This window comes from Geotrypetes seraphini, chromosome 1 (assembly GCF_902459505.1).
Source record: "Geotrypetes seraphini chromosome 1, aGeoSer1.1, whole genome shotgun sequence".
Taxonomy (NCBI): Eukaryota; Metazoa; Chordata; class Amphibia; order Gymnophiona; family Dermophiidae; genus Geotrypetes; species Geotrypetes seraphini.
The window spans coordinates 96,713,364-96,738,001 of NC_047084.1; the positions used below are offsets into that span (position 1 = coordinate 96,713,364).

Genomic DNA, 24,638 nt, shown 5'->3' on the forward strand with positions numbered 1-24,638 from the left:
ACTCCTACATTTGAATTAAAAAAGAAATCCTCAGTGACTGATTTGAAGGTGTCAGGTCAAAAGCGCGCTGGGACAAAGGCGCGCCCGAGCCCCTAAAAACTGTAATTTAGAGTGGCGCGGCGGCACGCGCTTTTGTCTTTTGCGCCGTTGTCTATGAACCTTGGTGTCAGGTCAAAAGCGCGCCGGGACAAAGGCGCGCCCAGACAATTGAGCGCAGCGCGCGCTGCCGCGCCGCTCTAAATTTCTGTTTTTAGTGCTGCGACGGGGGGGGGGGCGTGGGGGGGAACCCCCCCACTTTACTTAATAGACATCGCGCCGCGTTGTGGGGGCGTTGTGGGGGGGTTGTAACCCCCCACATTTTACTGAAAACTTCACTTTTTCCCTGTTTTTAGGGAAAAAGTTCAGTTTACAGTAAAATGTGGAGGGTTACAACCCCCCAAACCCCCCATAACGCCGGTGCGATGTCTATTAAGTAAACTTGGGGGGTTCCCCAACAAAACCCCCCGTCGGAGCCCCTAAAAACTATAATTTAGAGCGGCGCGGCGGCGCGCGCTGCGCTCAATTGTCGGCGCGCGCTTTTGTCTTTCGCGCCGTTGTCTATGAACCGATTTGAATTTGGTATGTATTTCTTGCCAAGTAGTTACACGTTATAACCATCTTGTCGTTTACAAAGAGCCAGAAGGGATGGCGTTTAATGACATGACTTTCAGGCTCCAGACGAGAAAACATAACATTTGGACTCATGGCACCTTTCTGTTCATCCCCTTAGAAGTCATCTGGACGTGGAGAATTACTGATTTCCCTTTGCTACCAGTCTACGACAAACACCTTAACCGTGGTCGTGTTAAAAGCTCGACATTTACCCAAAGCTGATATATCAGGCTTATCAGGTAGTGTACTTTTTTAAATGACCTTATTTTCTATACTTTGGTGAAACAATGAACCTGTTTATGCCTCAGTTGGTCTGATGCCCAGAACAAATTTGAAATATTGGAGTGAAAAGAGAATTCTTGTCAGTGAAGTAAAACCGAAAGGCGGTGAACCCAGGGCAGGATTAACCAATAGGTCAAGGGCCCGATGAAGGAGGGCATCAACATTGTTTTATTCCAAACGGTGATGGGCCCCTCCCCAATCGGCAACGCCGGCCCCCCCCCATCGACGGAAAGTAAGACAAGCAAGCAACGCGGGTAAGAAAAGGCAACGGGAACTGTAATTGTGCTGCTTGCCCAAAGCTTCCCTCTGACGCAGCTTCCTGTTTCCGCCTGGGCGCATGGTGGGGTGGGGCGGGGCAGGGGGGCCCAGTGTACTTGTGTGCCTAGGGGCTCTCGACAAATTACTCCTGCCCTGGGTGAACCTCAGATTTTGCAGATTAATGTTAATAAAGTCCTTGTAAAAAGATAGGGGGAATTAATACAAACTGAAATGATTTCGTTGTAGAAAGTCCCCCCCCGCCCCACCCACACACGCAGACACATTTTTCACCTCCAGGTGCATTTTGCCTCCAGAATTTTCACACACACACATTTCACTCTCGGTATCTTTCGCCCACACACATTTTGCCCCCAGGAACTTTCGCCCCCAACATTCCCTGCTGTACTGAATTGCAATATCATAATTGATTTATTTAAAAGATTTCTCAACCGCCTACTTCTAGGAGGCTTTTCAAATAGCAACATACATCCAATAAAAACATACAGAAAAACAAAATTTATACAAGCAACAGCATTTCAGATCTTTTCAATAAGAATAATTCATTTACAGCATATCAATTATATGTCAATCCAAAACCCCGCAGAATAAACCAGAAACATCATTCATCGGAACGCTTCTACGAAAAGCCCAGTCTTAAGCATTTTCTTGGACTTCTGAATATCAGGAAGAGCTCTTTGCAGTCCAGTTAATTTGATCCACAGAGTTACTTCTATGATGGAAATAGCAGTAGATCTCATGTTCTTAGAGCGCACTTTTGAGAAGTCCATCAACGACAATCGTATTGCGCCCTCAGGCCACATTAAGCATTATCATCATTACCAATTTTGTTGGTCTTGCTCATTTGAATATGGCATTGCGTTTGCCACTGAAGTAAATTTTGTTATGTCTATGCAGCTTGTTTCCATTGTCACATTTCAAATCTAGGGTCTAGGACAGTTTCATTGCGGCCTTTTCAGCACATTGAACTGTCCATGATAAAATCTGATTTTCCTCCATACCCTCCCCATTGCAGCATCACCGGTGCACCCCTCCTGGTCGTGTGGAGGGGGGGCAATGTCCCCCATGCCCGCCATGATATGAAAAATAAAATGTATTTGTGTTGGAGGGTCAATGCACCCCCCCCCCCCAAGATATTGTGGCCTTATTGCGAATGGATCAAAAATTTTAGGTCAAGTGAACAAAGATTATAATGGCATGTTCAGATGAACAAACCTTGGCAAAATGAGAGGTCAATACTGGGTCAGTAATTATGATATTGCAATGTAGTACAGCAGTAAATATTGGGGGTGAAACATCTGGAGGTGAAATGTGGGGGGGGGGGTGAAACTTTCAGATGCAATGATTCACTATCTACTCTACAGTATACGTCTAGATCAGTGTTTCTCAACTCAGTCCTGGAGTACCCTCTTGCCAGTCAGGATTTTAGGATATCCACAATGGATTTGCGTGAAAGAAACTTGCATATAATGGAGGCAGTGTATGCAAATCAAGTTTATGCATATTCATTGTAGATATCCTGAAAACCTGACTGGCAAGGGGGTACTGCAGGACTGAGTTGAGAAACACTGGTCTAGGTCAAATTCATGTAAGGAAGACCATCTTCCATGATGCTCAGATCTAGTTGCAGATAAGACTGAAGACAAAATGAACTGGTCTGTTTGAAGATCTCAATCGAGAAAATGACTAGACTCTAGAAGGTTCTAGAAGACTCTAGAAAATGACTGCAACTCTAGAAGGTCCTCAAAATGTAATATCATAAGAGTGTATCTGAGTAGTATAATCTGGATCTTGAAGATCAAAAATGAGTGTACTGAGAAGCAGAAATTTGGTGCAAGATATATTATTGTTTTAATTTCCTTATGGGGTAGTTCTATAAACTCGTGCCTAGAGCTACACACTATTTACATATATCAAAGTTGCCTTTAATTTCTGTTTTCATGTGTAAGTACAGTAAGTACTTTTCTAAAAAGTAGCACCTCGTGTCATAGGGCCTGATTTAATATATAGAGCCAAAAATAGGCACCAACTAGAATGACACATAGGGCTCCTTTTACTAAGCTGCGCTAGCGGTTTTAGCGCGCACTTAGCGCGTGCCGAATTGCCACGTGCGCTAGACACCAGCATTGAGCTGGATTTAGTTTTCCCGCGTTAGAGCGGGGGTTTGCGCATCTTTAGTAAAAGAGGGGGGTTGGTTCAAATCTACAAGGTATGTGTACCTTTTATAGACCTGCACTGAGCACCAGTGCATCGCGCAAATTTGAGGCCTGTGCGTAAGTTGTACGTGGATGAAGCATATTCTATAACAATGCGCATAACCTTTAGGAATGCCCGCAACCCACCCACGATCTATCCCTGGCCACGTCCCTTTTTAAATTCACACACTGCGACTGGTGCATACTTTTTGTAGAATCGTGCTTTCCAAGTTGTGCACGTAACTTTTAATTAGGGACAATTAGCATCAGTTAAGAGGTTTTAATTGCCAATTATCAGCATTAATTAGGCCAATGAAGCTATGCATACAAACTGGCTTTGTGCACCGATTTGCACGCACAACTTAAGGCACCATGGGGCTAGATTCATAAAGCAAACCGATCGTGTACCGATCGGTTTGCGATCCCTTTGCGACCAGATTTCCCTCCTGTGCTATTCACTAACCTCTCCTGCGGTCCGCTTCGAATCCGTGCATGCAAATGTGAAGAAACGCATGCAAAGTGGACAGGAACGCGATTCATCAACCACAATTTTATAACCAACTGGGCAGGCCGATTAATCCAAGAAGCGACTGCTGGGGACCAGTTGAAAATGTCTTTCTGATTCCCCAGCTCCATAGAAGCCTTGCTCTCTGCCCCTATCTGTCTCCTGCCTGCTCGCCCCGAATGCCGTCCTGCTCTGCCCCGATCTGTCTCCTGCCTGCTCGCCCCAAATGCCGCCCTGCTCTGCCCCGATCTGTCTCCTGCCTACTCGCCCTGAATGCCGTCCTGTTCTGCCCCGATCTTTCTCCTGCCTGCTCGCCCCAAATGCCGCCCTGCTCTGCCCCGATCTGCATAAACTGCTGCTGTAGCTTTTGGCTCAAAAACAGGGCTGGAGTAGTTTCTCCATGTTTCACTGGCAGCCCCCAAACATATTGAGTACCAGAAAATAAAATTCTGCCTATTCGGCACTGTCCTGATCTGTCTCCTGCCTACTCGCCCAGAATGCCGCCCTGCTCTGCCCCGATCTGTCTCCTGTTTGCTTGCTCTGAATGCCCCCTGCTTTACTCCGCCCTGCGAGCCCGTGGTTTTAACCCGCGGGTTTAAAGTGGGTTAAAACCAGGGGCTCGCTGGGCTACAAAAGTTTTTTTTAAAAAAAGTTAAAACAAAAAATGTAAAAAACTCGCGGCTCACAGGGGTCTTGACGCATGCGCAGACCATCTACAGATGGTCTGCATATGCACGGGCGGGATCGCACAGTAACGATCCGTGTAGGCCAGATGAAGGCGTTCCTCCCAGCGCCCTCATTTGAATGTTTTCAAGTTGTGAATTCTTTGGGCAAGATAGGATCGGCCACGGATCGCCCAGGAAAAACGGGTTAGTGAATCTAGCCCCATATACAGAATTTGCCAGGGTAAACCTGGGTAGAGCGCGGGGAGCCCATGGGTGTAGTGCCAAGTAGTGGACATAACATAGATTACTATTACTCTGGCATGTCACCTGGCGCACTTAGGCATAGCCATTTGCATGTGCCAATGAACTGGCCCAAAAGGGTCATGCCTAAACTTTGCGCCTCAGCGTGGGTTTGAGCTAGTATTCTATAGTGACTTAGGAGGAGTGTGTGGCGCAGTGGTTGGAGCTACAGCCTTAGCACCCTGGGGGTTGTGGGTTCAAATCCTGTGCTGCTCCCTGTGACCCTGGACAAGTCATTTAATCCTCCAAAGCCCCAGGTACGTTAGATAGATTGTGAGCCCACCAGGACAGATAGGGAAAATGCTTGAGTACCTGATTGTAAAACCGCTTAGATAACCTTGATAGGCGGTATATAAAAAAAAACTTAATAATAAATAAGCCCCATTTTAGCCCTTAAATCAAGGCACCAAATTGTAGAATTGCCTCCTTCATGTTTTTTTTTTTTTTTTAAATCTTCTCTCTCCAAGGGGTCTCTAATAATAATCAAAAGTTATTACAGTCTGAACTATATCCTGTTTATCCAGACACATTTTAAAATAACATTTTGTACAATTTTTTTTTTAGTCATTTTTTTTCAGCTTAGTTCTTTAATCATTTGCTCCATGTTTTAGTCAATTTAATCTGGCGAAAAGTACTTTAGGTAATGAAAGGAAATGACTGCACGGCCCTTGCTGTACGAATGTAAACATTAAAACACTATAAAGCATTGCATGATGTGAGTTAAGTGTGTTCTAATGCTTGATAATTAGGTGTTTGATGAAAGAACAGCTTTCAGAGTAAAAAATTTCAATGATTTCAGTCATTACAATATGGCTATTAAAGACATCAAGTACTTTGGGGTTTGCGACCTACATTGCTTTCTTTTGAGGCCCGTAATTGTATCATGCCTATTCAGGTCCTGATTTAGTAAGGATTTTCTTTGTAGTGTATGCACAAGAGAGAGAGAGAGAAAATAAGCAAATTGGGCCTTTAGATTCCTATAATTCATATGTGTGTTTTTAGAGACACCGCCCAATATTCAAAGCAATTGAACTAGGCAGGGAAAGCTCCTGCCTGGTTGAATCACCTGTTAACTTCCTAAGCTCTTTTATTCAGTGACACTTAAGTGGACGGTACTGCAGAATATCACTACAGACCGCCTTTACACTGCCCGGTTAGTACTGGGCAGCCCAGTGGTAGAACTTGGGCGGAGCCTGGGGAGATCCAGGCCTTAATCAGTTAGCGGCCATGGTTACGTTATGTTATTTTTTATTTTATTTTTTTATTTTGAGTTCAATAGTTTTTTATTGAGTATTTTTAGAAATACTATATGTTATGTTATAACCTGGTTGTATTGTGTTAACCATGGTTAACATGGTTATGTTATGGTTGTGTTAACATGGTTATGTTATGTTATAACATGGTTATGCTGCCATAGTTATATTATGTTATAACTAACTGAGGAAGTAAGCAGGAAAGTTAGGACAGTAAAAAAGCTGTTTTAACTTTAGCTGCAAAGCTAACCAGACACTGGGCTGAAAATTGGCCTCTGGCCAGTTAGCTTCTCAGCAACAGCTTCCAGGCATCTGGTTTTATCCCGACCTGATATCCCTCCTCCTGAAGATAAAGGATCAAGAGTTCTACCTGCTTCTACTCCCCATAGGCCCCCAGGATGATACCGGACTGATGCCTACTCACTCCTATCTGTTATGAATCATGCCTAAGGTGACCATACGTCCCGTTTTCAATAGGACTGTCCCGTTATTGGACCGACCGTCCCGTTGTCCCGACCCACCACTTCGGGACGCCAAAATGTCCTGTTTTCAGGGGCAGCGATTGGATGGCCCGGAAATTCCTCTCCAACGTCCTAATTGACGTCAGGAAGAAGGCTTCTGGGTGGCAAGAAGAAGGTGCAGCAGCGGCGGGTGGGAGGTTTGAATCGGCGCTGGAGGGAGGGAAGGAGGGAGGCTAGCAGGCAGGCAGCAGCGGCAGCGGTTGGGGTGGGGGTTGAATCGGGCGCTGGAGGCAGGCAGGCTTTGGTGCGGCAGGGAGGGAGGCAGGCCGGCTGGCTGGCTTCGGGGAGGGGGTGGGCCAAAGGCTGGAAGGCAGTGAGGGGGACATAGGATGGAGGCACTGAGGACACTTAAGGACATAGGAAGGAGGCACTGGGAGCACTAAGGACACAGGAAGGGGCACTAAGGACATAGGAAGGGGCACTAAGGACATAGGATGGAGGTACTGGGGGCACTAAGCACACAGGAAGGGGCACTGAGGACATAGGAAGGAAGCACTGGGGGCACTAAGGACATGAGAAGGAGGCACTGGGGGCACTAAGGACACAGGAAGGGGCACTAAGAACATAGGAAGGAGGCACTAAGGACATGGGAAGGAGGCACTGGGTGCACTAAGGAAACAGGAAGGGGCACTAAGGACATAGGAAGGAGGCACTGGGGGCACTAAGGACATAGGAAGGGGCACTAAGGGCATGGGAAGGAGGCACTGGGGGCACTAAGGACATAGGAAGGATCACTGAGGACATAGGAAGGAGCACTAAGGACATGGGAAGGAGGTACTGGGGGCACTAAGGACATAGGAAGGGGCACTAAGAACATGAGAAGAAGGCACTGGGGGTATTAAGGACATAGGAAGAAAGGAGGGAGGGAATAGAAAGGGACAATTGTTGGGTCTGAGTGCAGAAAGAAAGATAGAAATGAAATAAAGGATGCACAATCAGAAGGAAACGCAACCAGAAACTCATGAAATCACCAGATAGCAAAAGTAGGAAAAATGATTTTATTTTCAACTAGCTGATGCCCCGGCATTGCACGGGTATTTAATTATAGCAATAACACTGTAAATGGATTCAAATAAAGATACTTTATAGTGGTGAATGAAATTATTTTTTTACAGCTTAATAAAAAGTACAATATTCAAATTATAATGTGAAATATTTGACAAAATGAATACAATACAACTAACGCAAAACGTGATTATAAACAACATTTTTAGTTTCACCTCCTGGAGCAAGAACATATAAATTCTTGGGTGAACCCATCCTTGAGCAAGCAACATAGAGTTGTGGGCCGCGAGACCCCCAGAACATATCACCCCAGGTAGTGAGGGATCTGCATACCAAGTTTCGTTCAAATTGGTCAAGCCGTTTTTGAATTACTGTGAGAATGGCAGCTTTTTACATTTTTCCATTGACATGAATGGGTGAAATCTGATTTTCTGTTTGTAGCTCCGCCCACGTGTGCAGGTGGGCCGCGAGACCCCCAGAACATATCATCCCAGGTAGTGAGGGATCTGCATACCAAGTTTCCTTCAAATCGGTCAAGCCGTTTTTGCGTGATCGCGGCACATACACACACACATACATACACACATACATACCTCCGATTATATATATATAGATTTAGTGATCAAAACGTGTCAGTTTTGAGAATTTATATCTGCTGTCTATATTTTGCACTATATTTGTCTATTTTTCTTTTGTTACTGAGGTGACAATGCATATTTTAAAGTCATTTGCCTTGACATATTTGAAAAAAAACCCAAATATAAATGATAATTAACATTTTATCTGCGTATAGTGTGCTTTGTGGATTTTTTTAAAAAAATTTATGGTTACCATTATGAATTAATAATATATTATGTGTACATGAAAAATGAATGGAAGAGATTGGGGGCGGGGCTAGGGCGGGAATGGGAGGTGGGACTGACAATTGATGTCCCGTTGTTGATGAAAAAAATAAATTGTCACGTTAATCATGCCTCAAAATTGCTGCTGTGAGCTCTAGTGGCAATCTCAGAGGGGCCTGTGGGCTGGGGTTGATGAGGGGGCTTGGGCCCTGATGCATCATGCTCAGGTGAGGGAAGGGATTTGGAACGGGAGGGGGAGGATCTGAGAGGCAGAGGAACCTGGACATGCTTATGTGGGTCTTGGCCAATATTTAGCTGGAGCCAACATAAGTATCCTATGTGGGTCCCAGATGACTATCTGTTTTTCTACTTGGGATCTAGCTAGGTACTTTGGACCTGGGTTGGCCAATGTTGGAAACAGTATACTAGGCTTGATGGACCTTCGGTTTTTCCCAGTATGGCTTTTCCCAGTATGGTTTTTCCCAGTATCTTATCAGCCAAGGCCTGTATAAGATTCAGCAGCAATTAGGCCCAGATATTCACTGATGGTGTCCAGATGTGGCCAAGCATTAAATATCCAGGGCAAATACTGCCGGTAGAGGTAAGCACAAAAAAAAAAAAATTCTCGACTGCCATAGGCTGAATATTAACCAGTCTGTTTATTAAAGTTCACTACTGCATTATCGAGTTTTAAATAGGTCCCGTCTATATTAGTGACAGAAAAAGGAACACAGGCGGGATAGTACGCCTTAGAAGACTGGGCGGAAGTTACATGGAAGCAGATTCTGATAAAGCCGAACTACTGAATGAATACTTCTGCTCAGTCTTCACCTGTGAGGCACCGGGACATGGTCCGCAGTTGAAGGCAACACAAAGCACAGAAGACCCGTTTCAGAATTTTGAGTTCACACCAGGTGAAGTTTACAGTGAACTGGCAAGACTCAAGGTGAACAAAGCCATGGGACCAGACAATTTGCACCCAAGAATGCTCAGAGAATTGAGCGATGTCCTGGCGAAACCGTTGGCTGAGCTATTCAATCTCTCCCTAAGTAAGGGGAAAGTTCCCCTGGACTGGAAATTAGCTAATGTCATTCCTCTGCATAAAAAGGGTTGCAGGGCAGAGGCTGCGAATTATAGACCGGTGAGTCTCACATCAATAGTGTGCAAACTCATGGAAACACTAATTAAAAGCAAATTGGACACGATCTTGAATGAAGGGAATCTTCGGGATCCCAGTCAGCATGGATTCACCAAGGGTAGGTCCTGCCAATCCAATCTCATCAGCTTCTTTGACTGGGTAACAAGAAAGTTGGACTTGGGAGAGTCTTTGGACGTCATGTACCTGGACTTCAGTAAAGCTTTTGACAGTGTCCCACACCGCAGGCTGCTAAGCAAGATGGAATCGATGGGGTTAGGAGAGACACTAACTGCATGGGTCAATGATTGGCTGAGTGGCAGACTTCAGAGGGTGGTGGTTAATGGTACCCTCTCTAAAACATCGGAGGTGACCAGTGGAGTGCCGCAGGGCTCGGTCCTGGGTCCACTCCTTTTCAACATATTCATAGGGGATCTGACTCAAGGGCTTCAAGGTAAAATAACACTATTCGCCGATGACGCCAAACTATGTAATATAGTAAGTGAATGCAGTTTACAGAATTATATGGTGCAGGACCTGCTTACATTGGAAAGTTGGTCCTCAACCTGGCAGCTAGGCTTCAATGCTAAGAAATGTAAGGTCATGCACCTCGGAAGCGGAAATCCATGCAGAACGTACTTCTTGAACGGAGAAACTTTAACTAGGACTTCAGCAGAACGAGATTTAGGAGTAATCATCAGTGCAGACATGAAAACTGCCAATCAAGTGGAGAAGGCTTCATCTAAGGCAAGGCAGATATTGGGTTGTATCAATAGAAGTTTCGTCAGCCGAATGCCTGAAGTCATAATGCCGTTGTACAGGGCCATGGTGAGACCTCATCTGGAGTATTGTGTGCAATTCTGGAGGCCACATTACAGTAAAGATGTGCGCAGAATTGAATCGGTTCAGCGGACGGCCACCAGGATGATCTCGGGGCTCAAGGGTCCCTCGTACGAAGAGAGACTGAACAAATTGCAGCTCTACACTCTCGAGGAACGTAGGGAGAGGGGAGAAATGATCGAAACATTTAAGTACCTCACGGGAAGTGTCGAAGTGGAAGATGATATTTTCTTTCTCAAGGGACCCTCGGCCACAAGAGGGCACCCACTCAAACTCAGGGGCGGAAAATTTCATGGCGACACCAGAAAGTATTTCTTCACAGAGAGAGTGGTTGATCATTGGAACAAGCTTCCAGTGCAGGTGATCGAGGCAGACAGCGTGCCAGACTCGGGATACCCATGTGGGATCCCTACGAGGGTCAAGATAAGGAAATTGGGTCATTAGGGCATAGACAGGGGGTTGATAAGCAGAGTGGGCAGACTTGATGGGCTGTAGCCCTTTTCTGCCGTCATCTTCTATGTTTCTATGTTTCTATATATAACAAGACCTATGGTACATAATTTATCTTAAAAACAAAAAAATGAATCCAACAGTTCTGCAGTGAAAGTTAAGCATCTAAAACAAAAAGGGAACCACAGAGATGATGTACTGAAGTCAGGATTTTTATTAAAAGTCAACAAATGTTGTTTTCCAAATAATGGTTAAGAACATAAGAAGTTGCCTCCACTGGGTCAGACCAGAGGTCCATCGCGCCCAGCGGTCCGCTCCTGCGGCGGCCCATCAGGTCTATGACCTGTGAAGTGGTTCCTGACCATTTCTATAACCTACCTCTGCTTCTATCTGTACCCCTCAATCCCCTTTTCCTTTAGGAACCTATCTAAACCTTCCTTGAACCCCTGCACTGTGCTCTGGCCTATCACAACCTCCGGAAGCACGTTCCATGTGTCTACCACCCTCTGGGTAAAAAAGAACTTCCTAGCATTTGTTCTAAACCTGTCCCCTTTCAATTTCTCCGAGTGACCCCTAATACTTGTGGTTCCCCACAGTCTGAAGAATCTGTCCCTGTCTACCTTCTCTATGCCCTTCAGGATTTTGAAGGTTTCTATCATGTCTCCTCTAAGTCTCCTCTTCTCTAGGGAGAACAGCCCTATCATTTTCAACCTGTCAGCATATGAAAAGTTTTCCATACCTTTTATCAGTTTAGTCGCTCTTCTCTGGACCCCCTCAAGTACTGCCATGTCCTTCTTGAGGTACAGCGACCAGTACTGGACACAGTACTCCAGGTGCGGGCGCACCATTGCACGATACAGCGGCATGATGACTTCCTTCGTCCTGGTTGTGATACCCTTTTTAATGATACCCAACATTCTGTTCGCTTTCTTTGAGGCTATCGCACACTGTACCGATGCTTTCAATGTTGTGTCCACCATCACCCCCAGGTCTCTTTCAAGGTTGCTCACCCCTAGCAATGATCCCCCCATTTTGTAGCTGAACATTGGGTTCTTTTTCCTTACATGCATGACCTTGCATTTCTCTATGTTAAAACTTATTTGCCACTTTTTTGCCCACTCTTCCAGTCTCGTTAGGTCCCTTTGTAGGTTCTTTCTTAAAAACACCGGCACCCGATGTGGTCCGTGTTTCAAAGAAACACTCCTTTCTCAGGGGTCCTAGCTGTTGAAACGTTCCAGGTGGAAGTAGAACCAAATGGAAATAGAAACCATAAAACAAGTAATTCTCAAAAAAGCGCCAAAAGTAGTTCCCATAGGAAACGCTGGTCAGCGAAGAGAATTGTCTCAACGCACGTTAACCTATACCAGGGGTAGGGAACTCCGTTCCTCGAGAGCCGTATTCCAGTCGGGTTTTCAGGATTTCCCCAATGAATATGTATGAGATCTATTTGCATGCACTGCTTTCAATGCATATTCATTGGAGAAATCTTGAAAACCCGACTGGAATACGGCTCTCGAGGACCGGAGTTCCCTACCCCTGCCCTATACTAATGATAGCCCTCTTTTACGAAACTGCGATAGCAGTTTCTAGCACGGGGAGCTGCGCTGAATGGCCAGCGCTGCCCCCGACGCTCATAGGAACTCAATGAGCATTGGGAGCAGTGCGGGTCATTTTGTCTCGTAAAAGGAGGCCATAGTGAATGTTTTAAATAATGGAAATATGCAATATGTTTATGCTTATTAAAATTCTTAACTTGCCAAATAGGATCAAAGCGGTTAACAAAAATGTAGAGGCAAATTTTAGAAAGAATGTAGAAACCAGAATTGACATATCTAGGTCAATATCAATGGGTGTAATTCCAGTAGTAATGCATAATAAGATCTGCCAGTCATAGAGCCTATCAAATAAAATACAAGCGAGGATACACATTTCAGCTCTCTTAGATACTGCATCACTTAACATCTTAATTCATTCGCTTGTCATTACACATCTTGATTACTGTAACTCTTTGTACCAGGCTATTTGTCAAAAAAGAGATGACGCCTACAAGTGATACAAAACACCACTGTGAAACTTCTATATAAGGCTCAAAAATTTGACCTTGTTACGCCTCTTCTCTCGGACGCTCACTGGCTACCCATTACTCACCGTTTGACATATCAAATTTTAATGCTCACATTTAAATCTAGACAAGAACGTTCACCAGCTTTTATATAGTAGATAGGTTACTACTTCCGTATAATAATGCTTCGAGAACATCACACTCTAACGATCAAAATCTCCTGTCCATCCCTTCGCTACGTCACATCGTATATGATACCATTTGCAAATCTATTTCCTCGGTAACGGCCCCTACCTTATGGAACGCCGTGCCCTCTTATCTACGCCAAGAAACTTCCATATCCAAGTTTTAAGGCTAATCTTAAAACTTTCCGATTTAAGGATGGATCTAATAGTGGAGAAATATAATTTTCATAGATGACAATAGGCTAATTTTAAGCTTTTCCTTTGTTGTCTTTTCTATTTAAATATTGTATTTCTCCCATTCATTCCTTATGTATCCACTTGTTTTTGTTTTTTTTTTAATTTAATTTTATTGAGGTCTAAGAAAGAAATAATTTGTTTCTTTAATGCTTAGTTAATTCTGAGACTGTTACTTGTTAACTGTTTTCCTCCGTTTTTCTTGCTCAAGTTGTGATACTTGTATATTGTTTCAAACTAAATAAATAAATAATTTTTTTTTAAATTAATTTTATTATAAATCGCTCAGACCTTTCTGCTGAGCAGTATAGCAATTTTTTAAATAAACTTGAAGCATCAGTAAACTCAAGCATGCGTACACACAGTGGTATAGTAAGGGTGCGTGGTGCCCGGGGCAGTGGCGCCCCCTCCACTTCCCCTCCCACCTCACTGCCACACCTGTGCCCTCTTCCCTTTCCCCATAGCTTTTTAACTTCTCCAGCGTGAGCAGCATGCCCACGTCGGTGTCAGCTTACCCTTTGACGTCACTTCCTAGGCGTGGGTCCCGGAGGTGATGTCTGAGAGAGCGCCGATGCTTACGCGGGCAGCAACCTCGTGCAAGGGAAGTATAAAGAGGTACGGGGAAAGCCAAGGGGTGCGCCTGCCCGGCAAGCAGAGGAGCAGGGGGCGGAGAGGAGGACGGGTGCCATGCCTTTAGGAAGACCGCGCCCAGGGCGGACTGTCCCTCCCCCCACACCCCATTACTACGCCACTGCTGCCATGTGTCAATCACTGACAGGTGCCACTTAGAGAATTGCAGCTCCCAAGGATCCAAGGTGCAGGAAATGTGGGCTAAGGTATTACAGGCCAACATTTCCGGCGCCTGAATCGAGGCCAGTGGTGCATATTAATGCCAAAGTCTGGCACTGCCCCTAAACACTCCCACTTCTAGGCTTTGGCATGACTATGCACCACTAGCCACCAGGGACCTAAACGCCGGTCCTGGAGGCCACATACCAGCGGCTACTTATTTTTGTAATGAGGATTTAATTGAGTTTTAATGGCGTGACCAATTATCATGCCACTTAAACCCAAATAAACCAATGAAGTGAGGTGGCATTAAGGTTGCCACCGCTGCCTAACCTTTGGTGACTTCTGCAGAATCAGACCCTTATTATGCAGGAAGAGAGTCTCTTTTAAAAAAATAGCCTGTTTTTTCAAATTATAAATCCAAACATGGAAAAGATTGTCACATCGAAAACACATGTATCATATCATGACACTTTAAAAAAAAAAAAAAAAAAAAAGGTGGAAAAACCTCAGACACCCTAGCAGAAGCTATAATGAGCAGTATTATGACTGTACGGGGCTGTTTCAATTTGGGTTGAAAATAACCATAGGTCAAAAAAACACCACATCCAATGTAAGTTTGAATATAAATATACTCAACCCTAAAAAGTAGACATTTGATAATAAAGGCTCATAGGGTGAGACACTTAACTGAATTGCATCCCAATGGAGACTCATTTCACCAATGGCTTCTTCTGAGGATAATCAGATCAATAGTGGAGTGTACTGATCTTCAAAAAATGGCATGAACCGTAGGCCAAAAGGTCTTTTTTTTTCTATGCACAGGGAGAGTTTGGAGCAGTGGTTAAAGCTACAGCCTCAGTACCTTGAGGTTGTGGGTTCAAACCCAAGCTGCTCCTTGTGATCCTGGGCAAGTCACTTAAGGCTAGATTCACAAACCCCTGATCCGTGCCTGATTGCATGCAGGCCGACAAATTCACAAAAGGCCTGCATGCAAATGGGGATGATCATTAACGTGCCCCTAACCGACTGAATGGATCGCTAGAGCCGTGACAGGAGAAGCAGCCTCCTTTCAGGGCTTCTGATGGCTTTTTAAATTCATCGAGGCCCCCTAGGCACCCAAGTACACTGGGCCCCCCTGCCCCGCCGCACCCCACCATGCGCCCAGGCAGAAACAGGAAGCTGCGTCAGAGGGAAGCTTTGGGCAAGCAGCACCTCTTGTACAATTACAGTTCCCGTTGCTTTTCTTACCCACGTTGCTTGCTTGTCTTACTTTCCGTCGATGGGGGCCTGCATTGCCGATCGGGAGGGGGGGCCCGCGTTGCCGATCGGGGGGGGGGGGGGTGGGCCTGCGTTGCCGATCGATGCTGGAGAGGCCCATCGCCGTTTGGGAAAAACAATGTTGATGCCCTCCTTCAACGGGCCCCCCTGACCATTTTGGGCTCTACTTGGCCTATTGGTTAATCCTGCCCTGGCTTTAGCTCCAACCACTAGATCCCAATGTGTCATATTAGGATAAAAACCTGTATTGAAAATTAAAAAAAAAAAACAGGCTGTTCAGGAAAACGATGGCAAATTGTAACCTGGAAACTCAATATTTGTTGGCACTGTACCCTTAGTTTGTATCGTTAGGATATACATAGTAACATAGTAACATAGTAGATGACGGCAGATAAAGACCCAAATGGTCCATCCAGTCTGCCCAACCTGATTCAATTTAAATTTTTTTTTTTTTTTTTTTTTTTTCTTCTTAGCTATTTATTAGATATAACCTTGTACTGTAAATATGTCAAATTATAACCTAACGATATAACACGTATGTTTAATCTGTAATCCATTCTGAGGTCTTTGGGGACAACGGGCCAGAAAACGAATTAAATCAATCAACCAATAGGGCTTCTAAAACAAAGACGTGATAAGGTCCTATTATATCAATTGTGTATCTACGACATAAAAGAGAGTAAATGAGAGAGGCAGTGTTGGTAGGCACAAAGACTAGTGGTTAACAGTAGTGTCAAAACACATCCTAAATGATTCACAGTGCAATGCAACTTAATAATAGTGTCTATTGAAAAAGACAGAATGTTTTGATTAGGTAATTTCAATGCCTAGCCCTTTTAATTCATTCATTTCATTAGGGTGTTTACGAAATGATTCACGCACCAACTCAACTGTAGCAATTGTTGTGAAGCTCCGTATGCTGCAAAGCCGAATAACACTTGGCGTTAGTTTCATAAAATGATCAAAACCGGCAAATACATTTTTTTTTTCCTTTATGGCAGTGGTGTCAAAGTCCCTCCTCGAGGGGCCGCAATCCAGTCGGGTTTTCAGGATTTCCCCAATGAATATGCGTGGAGAAGCGGAGACTTAGAGGGGACATGATAGAGACTTACAAGATCACGAAGGGCATAGAGAAAGTGGAGAGGGACAGATTCTTCAAACTTTTGACAAATAAAAGAATAAGAGGGCATTCGGAAAAATTAAAAAAGGGGACAGATTCAGAGCCAACACTAGGAAGTTCTTCTTCACCCAACGAGTGGTGGACACCTGGAATACGCTTCCAGAGGGCGTGATAGGACAGAGTACGGTATCAGGGTTCAAGAAGGGAGTGGACGATTTTCTGAAGGAAAAGGGGATAGAAGGGTATAGATAGAGGATTACTATACAGGTCCTGGATCTTATGGGCCGCCGCGTGAGCGCACTGCTGGGCATGATGGACCTCTGGTCTGACCCAGCAGAGGCACTGCTTATGTTCTTATGTTCTATGTGCATGCACTACTTTCATTGTATGCTAATAGATCTCATGCAAATTCATTGGGAAATCCTGAAAACCCGACTGGATTGCGGCCCTCGAGGAGGGTCTTTGACACCCCTGCCTTATGGTAAACAGTTGTCTCTATACCAGGGGTGGGCAACTCCGGTCCTCGAGGAGCCGGAATCCAGTCGGGTTTTCAAGATTTCCCCAACAAATGTGTATTGAAAGCAGTGCATGCAAATAGATCTCATGCATATTCGTTGGGGAAATCCTGACAACCCGACTGGATTCCGGCCCTCGAGGACCGGAGTTGCCCTGTCAATGCATAGAAACGCAGTAGCAGTCATCGTAGTAACAGTGATAGTACCGGGAGATCGTGTTGTTCGCCAGGACCAGAGGAACATTTCGAACTCGACTCTATTTCAGCCAATATAAAAGTTAATCAACACATTAAGAAGGTAATTTTAGAAATCTTAAGTACCATTCATATTTCTAAAAAAAAAACAGATGGATACTTTTGAAACAACATATGCGTTTATGTTGTGATTTTAGAAAGATGCAACATATAGATTCTATGTGTAGGGAAAGGAGGCGTGGTTTGGATGCAATTTTAACAGACTTTCAACGTGTACATGCGATTTCATATTTTGAAATGACAACAAACAGACACCTCTGCATCTTTACTCATCAGTATTTACGCCTACATAATGTCATGCATAGATCCTACTAACTTGATTTATGAGATGGGGGCTTGGAGGGCTGTGTGCTGGTTGAGATTTGCTCACCTTTCTGAATCATAAATCTACTCTTTTTGGGTCAGCATTTGAATTTCTGAAGAAGGCTGCATTCTTCACAGCTATACTATTTCCACCTTTATCAAATCTGTTATGTAATGAGCAGCATCGGCCTGTCCATTAGGGAGACCTTAAGTAGCCACCTAGGGTGGCACAATGTAGAGGACCGCACCAACACTTGGCCTCTATCATTTCTCCTTCCCCCTTCCCCCACTGTGGTCTTCAGCTTCCTTTTCCTTCCTTCCCTCCATCCCTCCCTCCCTACACTCTCCTAGAGAAGCAATATGGTTGTCAGCCTCTATAGAAGAAGCATCATGGTCAGACTGGGGCCCTGACCATGTTCATATGCTCACGGCCTCCTGATTTCTGTTTCCTCTTAAACAAGAAGTTTTGGTGAAACAGGATCCAGCAGGCCTTGAACATCATTGATAATGAAGGCCCCATTCCTGCCACAAAGCTTCTTTTATAGATCTTGACTGCTGTTTCACTATCCTAGATGAAGGCAGGTAAGTTTCACTGAACACCCCATGAGGCAGGGGAGGAAGAACGGAATGAGAGAGATGATGGATGGGGGAATGAGTAGGGAAAGAGAGATGCTGGACACAGTGTGGGGGGAGTAAAGAAGGAAATGAGAGCAATCCTAGGCATAGCTGGAGAGAGGGGTAGGGAACAAAAGGAGAGAGATTTAATTTAATTTAGTACAGTATATACAGTATGTACTCAAATATAAACCTGACTGGCTCCCACAAATTCTCGCAAATTGAGAATTCATGGGAGTCAATCAGGAAGCTACTCAGCACCGAGCAGCAGCGCCAAAACGTGCTCAGCGGCTGAAGAAACCAGAACTCGCGGCAGCCACCGACCAACTGGGTTAGCAGCGGAGCAGGAGCACAGAAAGCTCTCTCCTGCCCGCTGCACCTCTGGGCCACTAGAGATTGGCAGAGGAGGTACAATGGATAGGGCAGGGAAGGGGGACAGGGTGCAGAGCCTGGAAGGGGAGGGAGGGAGGGATGGAGGGGGGCTGGGTGCAGAGCCTGACAGGGGATGAAGGGAAGGGGACTAGGTGCAGAGCCTGACAGAGGATGGAGGAAAGGGGGCTGGGTGCAGAACCTGACAGGGCAGGGCACTTGAATATTAAGCTGCCCAACTTATATTCGAGTCAACCATTTTTCCTCCTTTTTTGAGTGAAAATGGGGTCTTATATTTAAGTATATACGGTACTTATATTCTTCCTATACTTTGCACTTTGAAGTAGATTATAATAACATTGCCACTTTAGTTATTTGTAAACAGACAATAGATCTAGGATATTGGTCTTCATTGCAAGGCCCTTGAGTCAATGGGGAGCTCTTGGAGGTGGCTCTTTTGAGTGGCTCTTGCTACAGTCAGGGGTTCCATCCCCCTTCCCCATGGGATCCATTGCTGCAGTCGCTCTTTCACTCTTTGGTCTGCCAGCAGCATGAGTGAGGTGAACATACTGCTTTTGATGGCCCAGAAGCTTTCTCTCTGCTACTCTCTCCTGTCCCCCACATAGGCAGGAAGCAGTAGCGGAGGGAAAGCTTCTGGGCTGCCAAAGGCAGCATGTTTACTTCACTCATGCTGCAGGCGGCCCAAAGAGTGCAAGATCCCGTGGCAACGATGATTGTAAGGGGATGCAGGGGGAACACAGGGAGTGGTTATTAGAGAGATGCTGGTCCATGGGGTTGGGGAGGGAAAAAAAAGAAAGAGATGCCAGAACTTCAGAGGAGGGAAGGGAAGGGGAGGACAGAGATGCCAGACCATCATAGGGAGGAGGAGGAGGGAAGAGAAGAGAAGGAAAGAAGAGGAAATACCAGACCACAAGAAGGGGAAAGAGAATGAGAGAGATATCAGACTACTTGAGTGGGACCAGGGAAGGGAAGGAGGAGAGAGAGAGGTAAAGGAGAGGGAGAAGAAAAGGACTGAGAGATGCCAGACATCAAAGGGGGAGGAGGGAAGAAGAGGAGAGAGTGATGCCAGATTATGGAAAGGAGAGGAGAAATGGAGAGAGAAGGAGGAGGTGCTGCAAAGAGAGGGAGTAATATCATATTGTGGGAAGGAGCAGAGGAGGAGAGAGAGGGAGAAGGTGCTACACAAGGATGGGTGGGGAAGGGAAGAGAGGAAAAAAATGTTGCTTATGAAAAAATGAAAAGAGGGGAAAAGAAATAGGGAAGAGATGGAGGGGGAGGGCAGAGAGAGGAGAAGATGGTGCACATGAATAGATGGAAAAGGGAGACATTGAACAGTAGATAGATTTGAGAAGGAAGCAGAAACATTGAAGAAAGTTGAATATTAAAGTGGAAAAGGAGAGAAAGCAGCAAATGGATAAGAAGCCCCTGGACAGAGCACAGACAGAAGACTGGGAAAAGATGATTAGAAAAATAAAATCACCAGGCAACTAAGGTAGGAAAATTATTTTATTTTAAATTGATTGATGTATGACAGTTTTGAGAATTTACTTCTGCTGTCTATATTTTGCACTGTTCAGGAAGAAATGCATTTCTTTCTATTTCTCTGGTGTTGTACTGCTTGCAGAGTCTGACATCTTAGGGTTTTGTTTGTGTATATTAGGACTTTTCATTTGTGGTCCTGTATTTGTATAGGGTTCACCTGTGATCTGCATGTGTAATTAAGGCCAGGTGTTCTGGTAGGAATGAATGTCGAGAAGCGTTATTGGTGTCATGGCCCAAAGTAGGAACATATTTGTCAGCTCTCCTTCACCCCTTTTGGTCCCAAAACGGCCCTCGATTAAAAATTAGAGAAGACCACTGAGCTAGAAGATCTATAGTCAGTCTTGAAATTTATATAATTTAAACTCAGTTTAAATCATCTTTCCTAAAAGTAGAAGCATTTCATGATTTGAGGGAAGGGTCATTTTTAAACAGGTTTCTCTTATGTTTATTATTCAAATAGTATTAAAACGCTTGGTCGTGAACGGCCAGATTTTTAGTGATTTCCTGAACAGTCTGTGTGATGATTGTTTTGGGAAGTTTGTTGGTAGGGAGTAGAGAATGACACGGGGAAAAAATCTGTCCCCGTCACCGCCCCGGCCCCGGCCCACCATCCTCTGCACCGCCACGTCACCGCCGTTCCCTTCACCGCCCCGTCACCGTCACCGCCATCCCTTTCACCGCCCCATCACCGCCACTCCAATCCCATTCACCGCCCCGTCACCGTCCCCGCTGCATCCATATAAGCCTTAGTACTGTAATATTTAGCTTATTCCTTTCTTATAAATCAAAGTTCCTGCTGCTGAACTAGAGAAAGAGATGTTCAGCTGGCAGGGCTTTGTTTATAAATTTTTATCAACACAACTAATATACTACTTTATCCTAAAGCAAAAAATAAATAAATAAATATAATTTTTTTTTCTACCTTTGTTGTCTGGTTTCTGCTTTCCACATCTTCTCATTCAATTCCTTCCATCCACTGTGTGTCTTCTCTCTGCGTCTTCCATTTGCTGTTACTGTGCCTCTCCCTTCATCCCCCCCCCCCCTCCAATTGGTCTAGCACCCATCTTCTTCCCTCCGCTCCCTCATAGTCTGGTATCTTTCTTCTTCCCACTTTGTCTTCCACATTTCCCTTCAGGGTCTGTTCCTCTCCACCCTCCTTCAATGTCTGTCCTATTCCTTTCTACCACCCTTCAGCTCCTATCACGTGACCTATCTATCTACCTTCCTCCCTCTTATTTTCATGGCACATTACAATGTAATTTGTGCAAGCCACTGGAGCCTGCAAGCTCGGTCCCTGTCCCATCCCACAAACCATCTCGCTTCTGTGCTCCTATTTTTTCCCATTTCTAATATCTCCCCTATGTATCTGCCATTGCCCCCCCCCCTGTGTCCATATACCATCCCCATGGCATGTCCCCTTTATGTCTCTGTCCCTATGCCCCATGCACATAATTTCCCCTCTTTCTGTTACCTTCCTGTGTCCAGATTTCCCCTATCTTCCTCTTCCATACCAGTGTGTCTCTTCTTTTCAACCCCATCTAGCTTTTTTCCCTCTTTCTTCCCACCCCCCTGCTTCTAGCATCTGGCTCCACCTGCCTGTCCTTCCCTTTCTTTCCTGCTGTGAGTTTTTCTTTCGGTCTTCATCCCTTGGCCCAGAATCCTTTTCCCTTTTCACTCCCTCCTTCCAGATTGAGCCGGGAACACGAGCGATTCGCACGGTCCCCGCAGCCACCACCCCGCCTACCCAATCGATCCTAGTGTTTAGCCATCTCTATCCCTTCTCCTCACCTTAGTTTGTAGGTTTTCTTTTTCGGCGACCTGCACGCTTTCCCAAAGAGCCGCGCATGCGCGGCTGCTCAGTGTTCAATCTTCTGCTCTGCTGCAACTTCCTGTTTCCGGTTGCGTCAAAGCAGAAGATCGAAACTGAGCAGCAGCGGATGCACGGCTCTTTGATAGCGTGCGAATTGCCGAAAAAGAAAGCCTACAAACTAAGGATCGATTGGGCAGGCGGATGGTGGTTGTGGGGACCGCGCGATCCTTCATGCCTCACTGCGGGGACAAGACCATTCACCGCTCCACTGGGCGGTGAATGGCCTTGTCCCCGTCCCCGCAGCGACTGCTAGTTTTCGTTCCCCGTTTCGGTGGGTTACCCGCGGCTAAACGCGGTCGCCGCGGGTAAACCGCCACCATGTCATTCTCTAGTAGGGAGCTCCTTAAAAAAATGGGATCCATGCCATCCTATGGTCTTTTTTTCTTGTTCCACATTTGTGTAGGCTTCTTGGAAGTGGCAGGGTAAGATAGTTTGAGTCCTGGGTGCCCTGGTTTATATCCACTGCACTGACCACTAGGCTTCCCCCTCTACTCTGCAAGGACATCTGTATGACCATTTCTTAAGTAGAAAAAAACTTGATGGTTACCTATCAATTAAATACAATATATAGAACCACCAAAATAAACCAAAATGACACTGGAGATAATTTCTTTTCTCTATTTATAGATGGGGGTCAAGCCTCAGAATATCGAGTATTAGATTTTCACCCATTCAGGGTTCTTTCAAAGAGAAAGACATTTCTTTTCTCTTATTCACATTCACATCACTAGCTTGAACCTGTCCTCCCTACCTTTTTTTTTCTAACATTAAGTATACATTTTATTTCTTCAAATGTCCTCCAAATGTTATGAAAGTTGCCCCAGTCAACTTTACGGCCAAATTGTTGATGTGAAATAATTTCTTATTATCCATATGGAAGTTTCCCGAGGAAGAGGGTCAAATTGTGATTACACCAATTTAAAAAAAACACTAAAGAATCATCCAGCATTGCATTTAATTTTAGACCTATTTCCAGTATTCCTCTGGCTACTAAGATACAGGAAGGTTTAGTAAATGCTGAATTAGTTACATACTTGGATAAGTTTAGCATTTTGCATGAGAATCAATCTGGTTTTCGGTCAGGATTTAGTACCGAAACAATCATGGCCTCTCTGCTTGATTATTTGCATTCATTATTAGTCAAGGTTCAAGTGTGTTAATTCTAGATCTGAGCAGAGCTTTTGATCTGGTAGATCATACTATTTTGTTGGATTGTTTTGTTGGATTGGAATCCATTGGAGTTGCGGGTAATGTCTTGAACTGGTTTCGTGGCTTCCTGGGTAAAAGATCGTACCAAGTGTTTAAAGAAGATACCTTGTCTTATCGTTGGGAAAACTCCTGTGGGGTCCCACAGGGTTCACCTCTGTCAATTTGTTGCAAAGTTTAAAGCTCAAATTCTACATTTATGCAGATGACATTACTATAGTCATCCCGTTAACTTGTCTGTCACCGGAGTTCATAAATTTTTTAGCGATTATTTTAAGTCAGATTGAACTTTGGATGACTGCTTCTAAATTGAAATTAAATGCGGAAAAAACTAAATTTTTTTTAGCAACTCCCAACGATAAGTTTGAAGAAACAACAATACACGTGAATGGGTTGGACTATAATATAAAACAATCCATAAAAATATTGGGTGTGACTCTGGATAAACATCTCACATTGGAACAACAGACGGATTTATTGTTTAAGAAATGTATCTCTGTGCTTTGGAAGCTTCGTACCATTAAGAAGTATTTCGACAAAACTTCCTTTCGTCAGGGACGCGGCAGAGGAAATTAGGCCAGTAGAAGACCCGAAGCAGCGTTTAGTGTGCCTGTGACGCTGCTGCTCCTGCCGGGTTTGTCAGCCTTGTAGTGGTGGGAGGGTCAACGGGGGGGTCCAGCTCCGACGCGTCGCTAGCAGCGGCTTGAAAAAAAGGAGACTGTGATGTTAAGCGCGCATGTGCACTCGTGCCGTCGCGACGGAACAAGGAAACACAACTTTCGAGCGCGCATGCGCGCTTAACATTTTATTATTATTGATTGTAACATGATGGCAGATAAAGGCCAAAATGGCTCATCTAGTCTGCCCAACAAAGAAAAATGGGGGAGACCCAATGATCCACAGTGAAAACAATCCACCGATGAAAACAAAAACAAAAACTGTGGATACAGATGTTCTGGAGATTAATTTATTAAACACTGACATATAAAACCATGAAAATTCAATGAAAAAAGTACAATGATAAAAAATACAGTGGTAAAAATCCACCCGGACCCTACACGGTCCGTGTTTCAACGAACACGCCTTCCTCAGGGGTCCAATGGTTTGCAACCTCACATATAAGAATTGGACTGAAACAGTCTATTGTCTTTAAACATGTGAGCAAAGAACACCGCAGACAAGTTGAAGTAGCAAAAAAAAAAAATGCTAAGCATGTTTAAAGACTATAGACTGTTTTCAGTCCAATTCTTTATATGCGAGTTTGCAAACCATTGGACCCCTGAGGAAGGCGTGTTCGCCGAAACACGGAGCGTGTAGGGTCCGGTCAGATTTTTATCACTGTATTTTTTATC

At 44.7% G+C, this 24,638-nt stretch overlaps 1 protein-coding gene across 1 annotated transcript in view; it reads left to right on the plus strand.

Moving 5' to 3' along the window:
* SYT4 (synaptotagmin 4) overlaps positions 1-24,638 on the plus strand; it is an 88,139-nt gene that overhangs the window by 55,365 nt on the left and 8,136 nt on the right. The window contains 1 exon segment of the mRNA XM_033958097.1: positions 770-890. Within this exon segment, the coding sequence (XP_033813988.1) occupies positions 770-890 (121 nt within the window).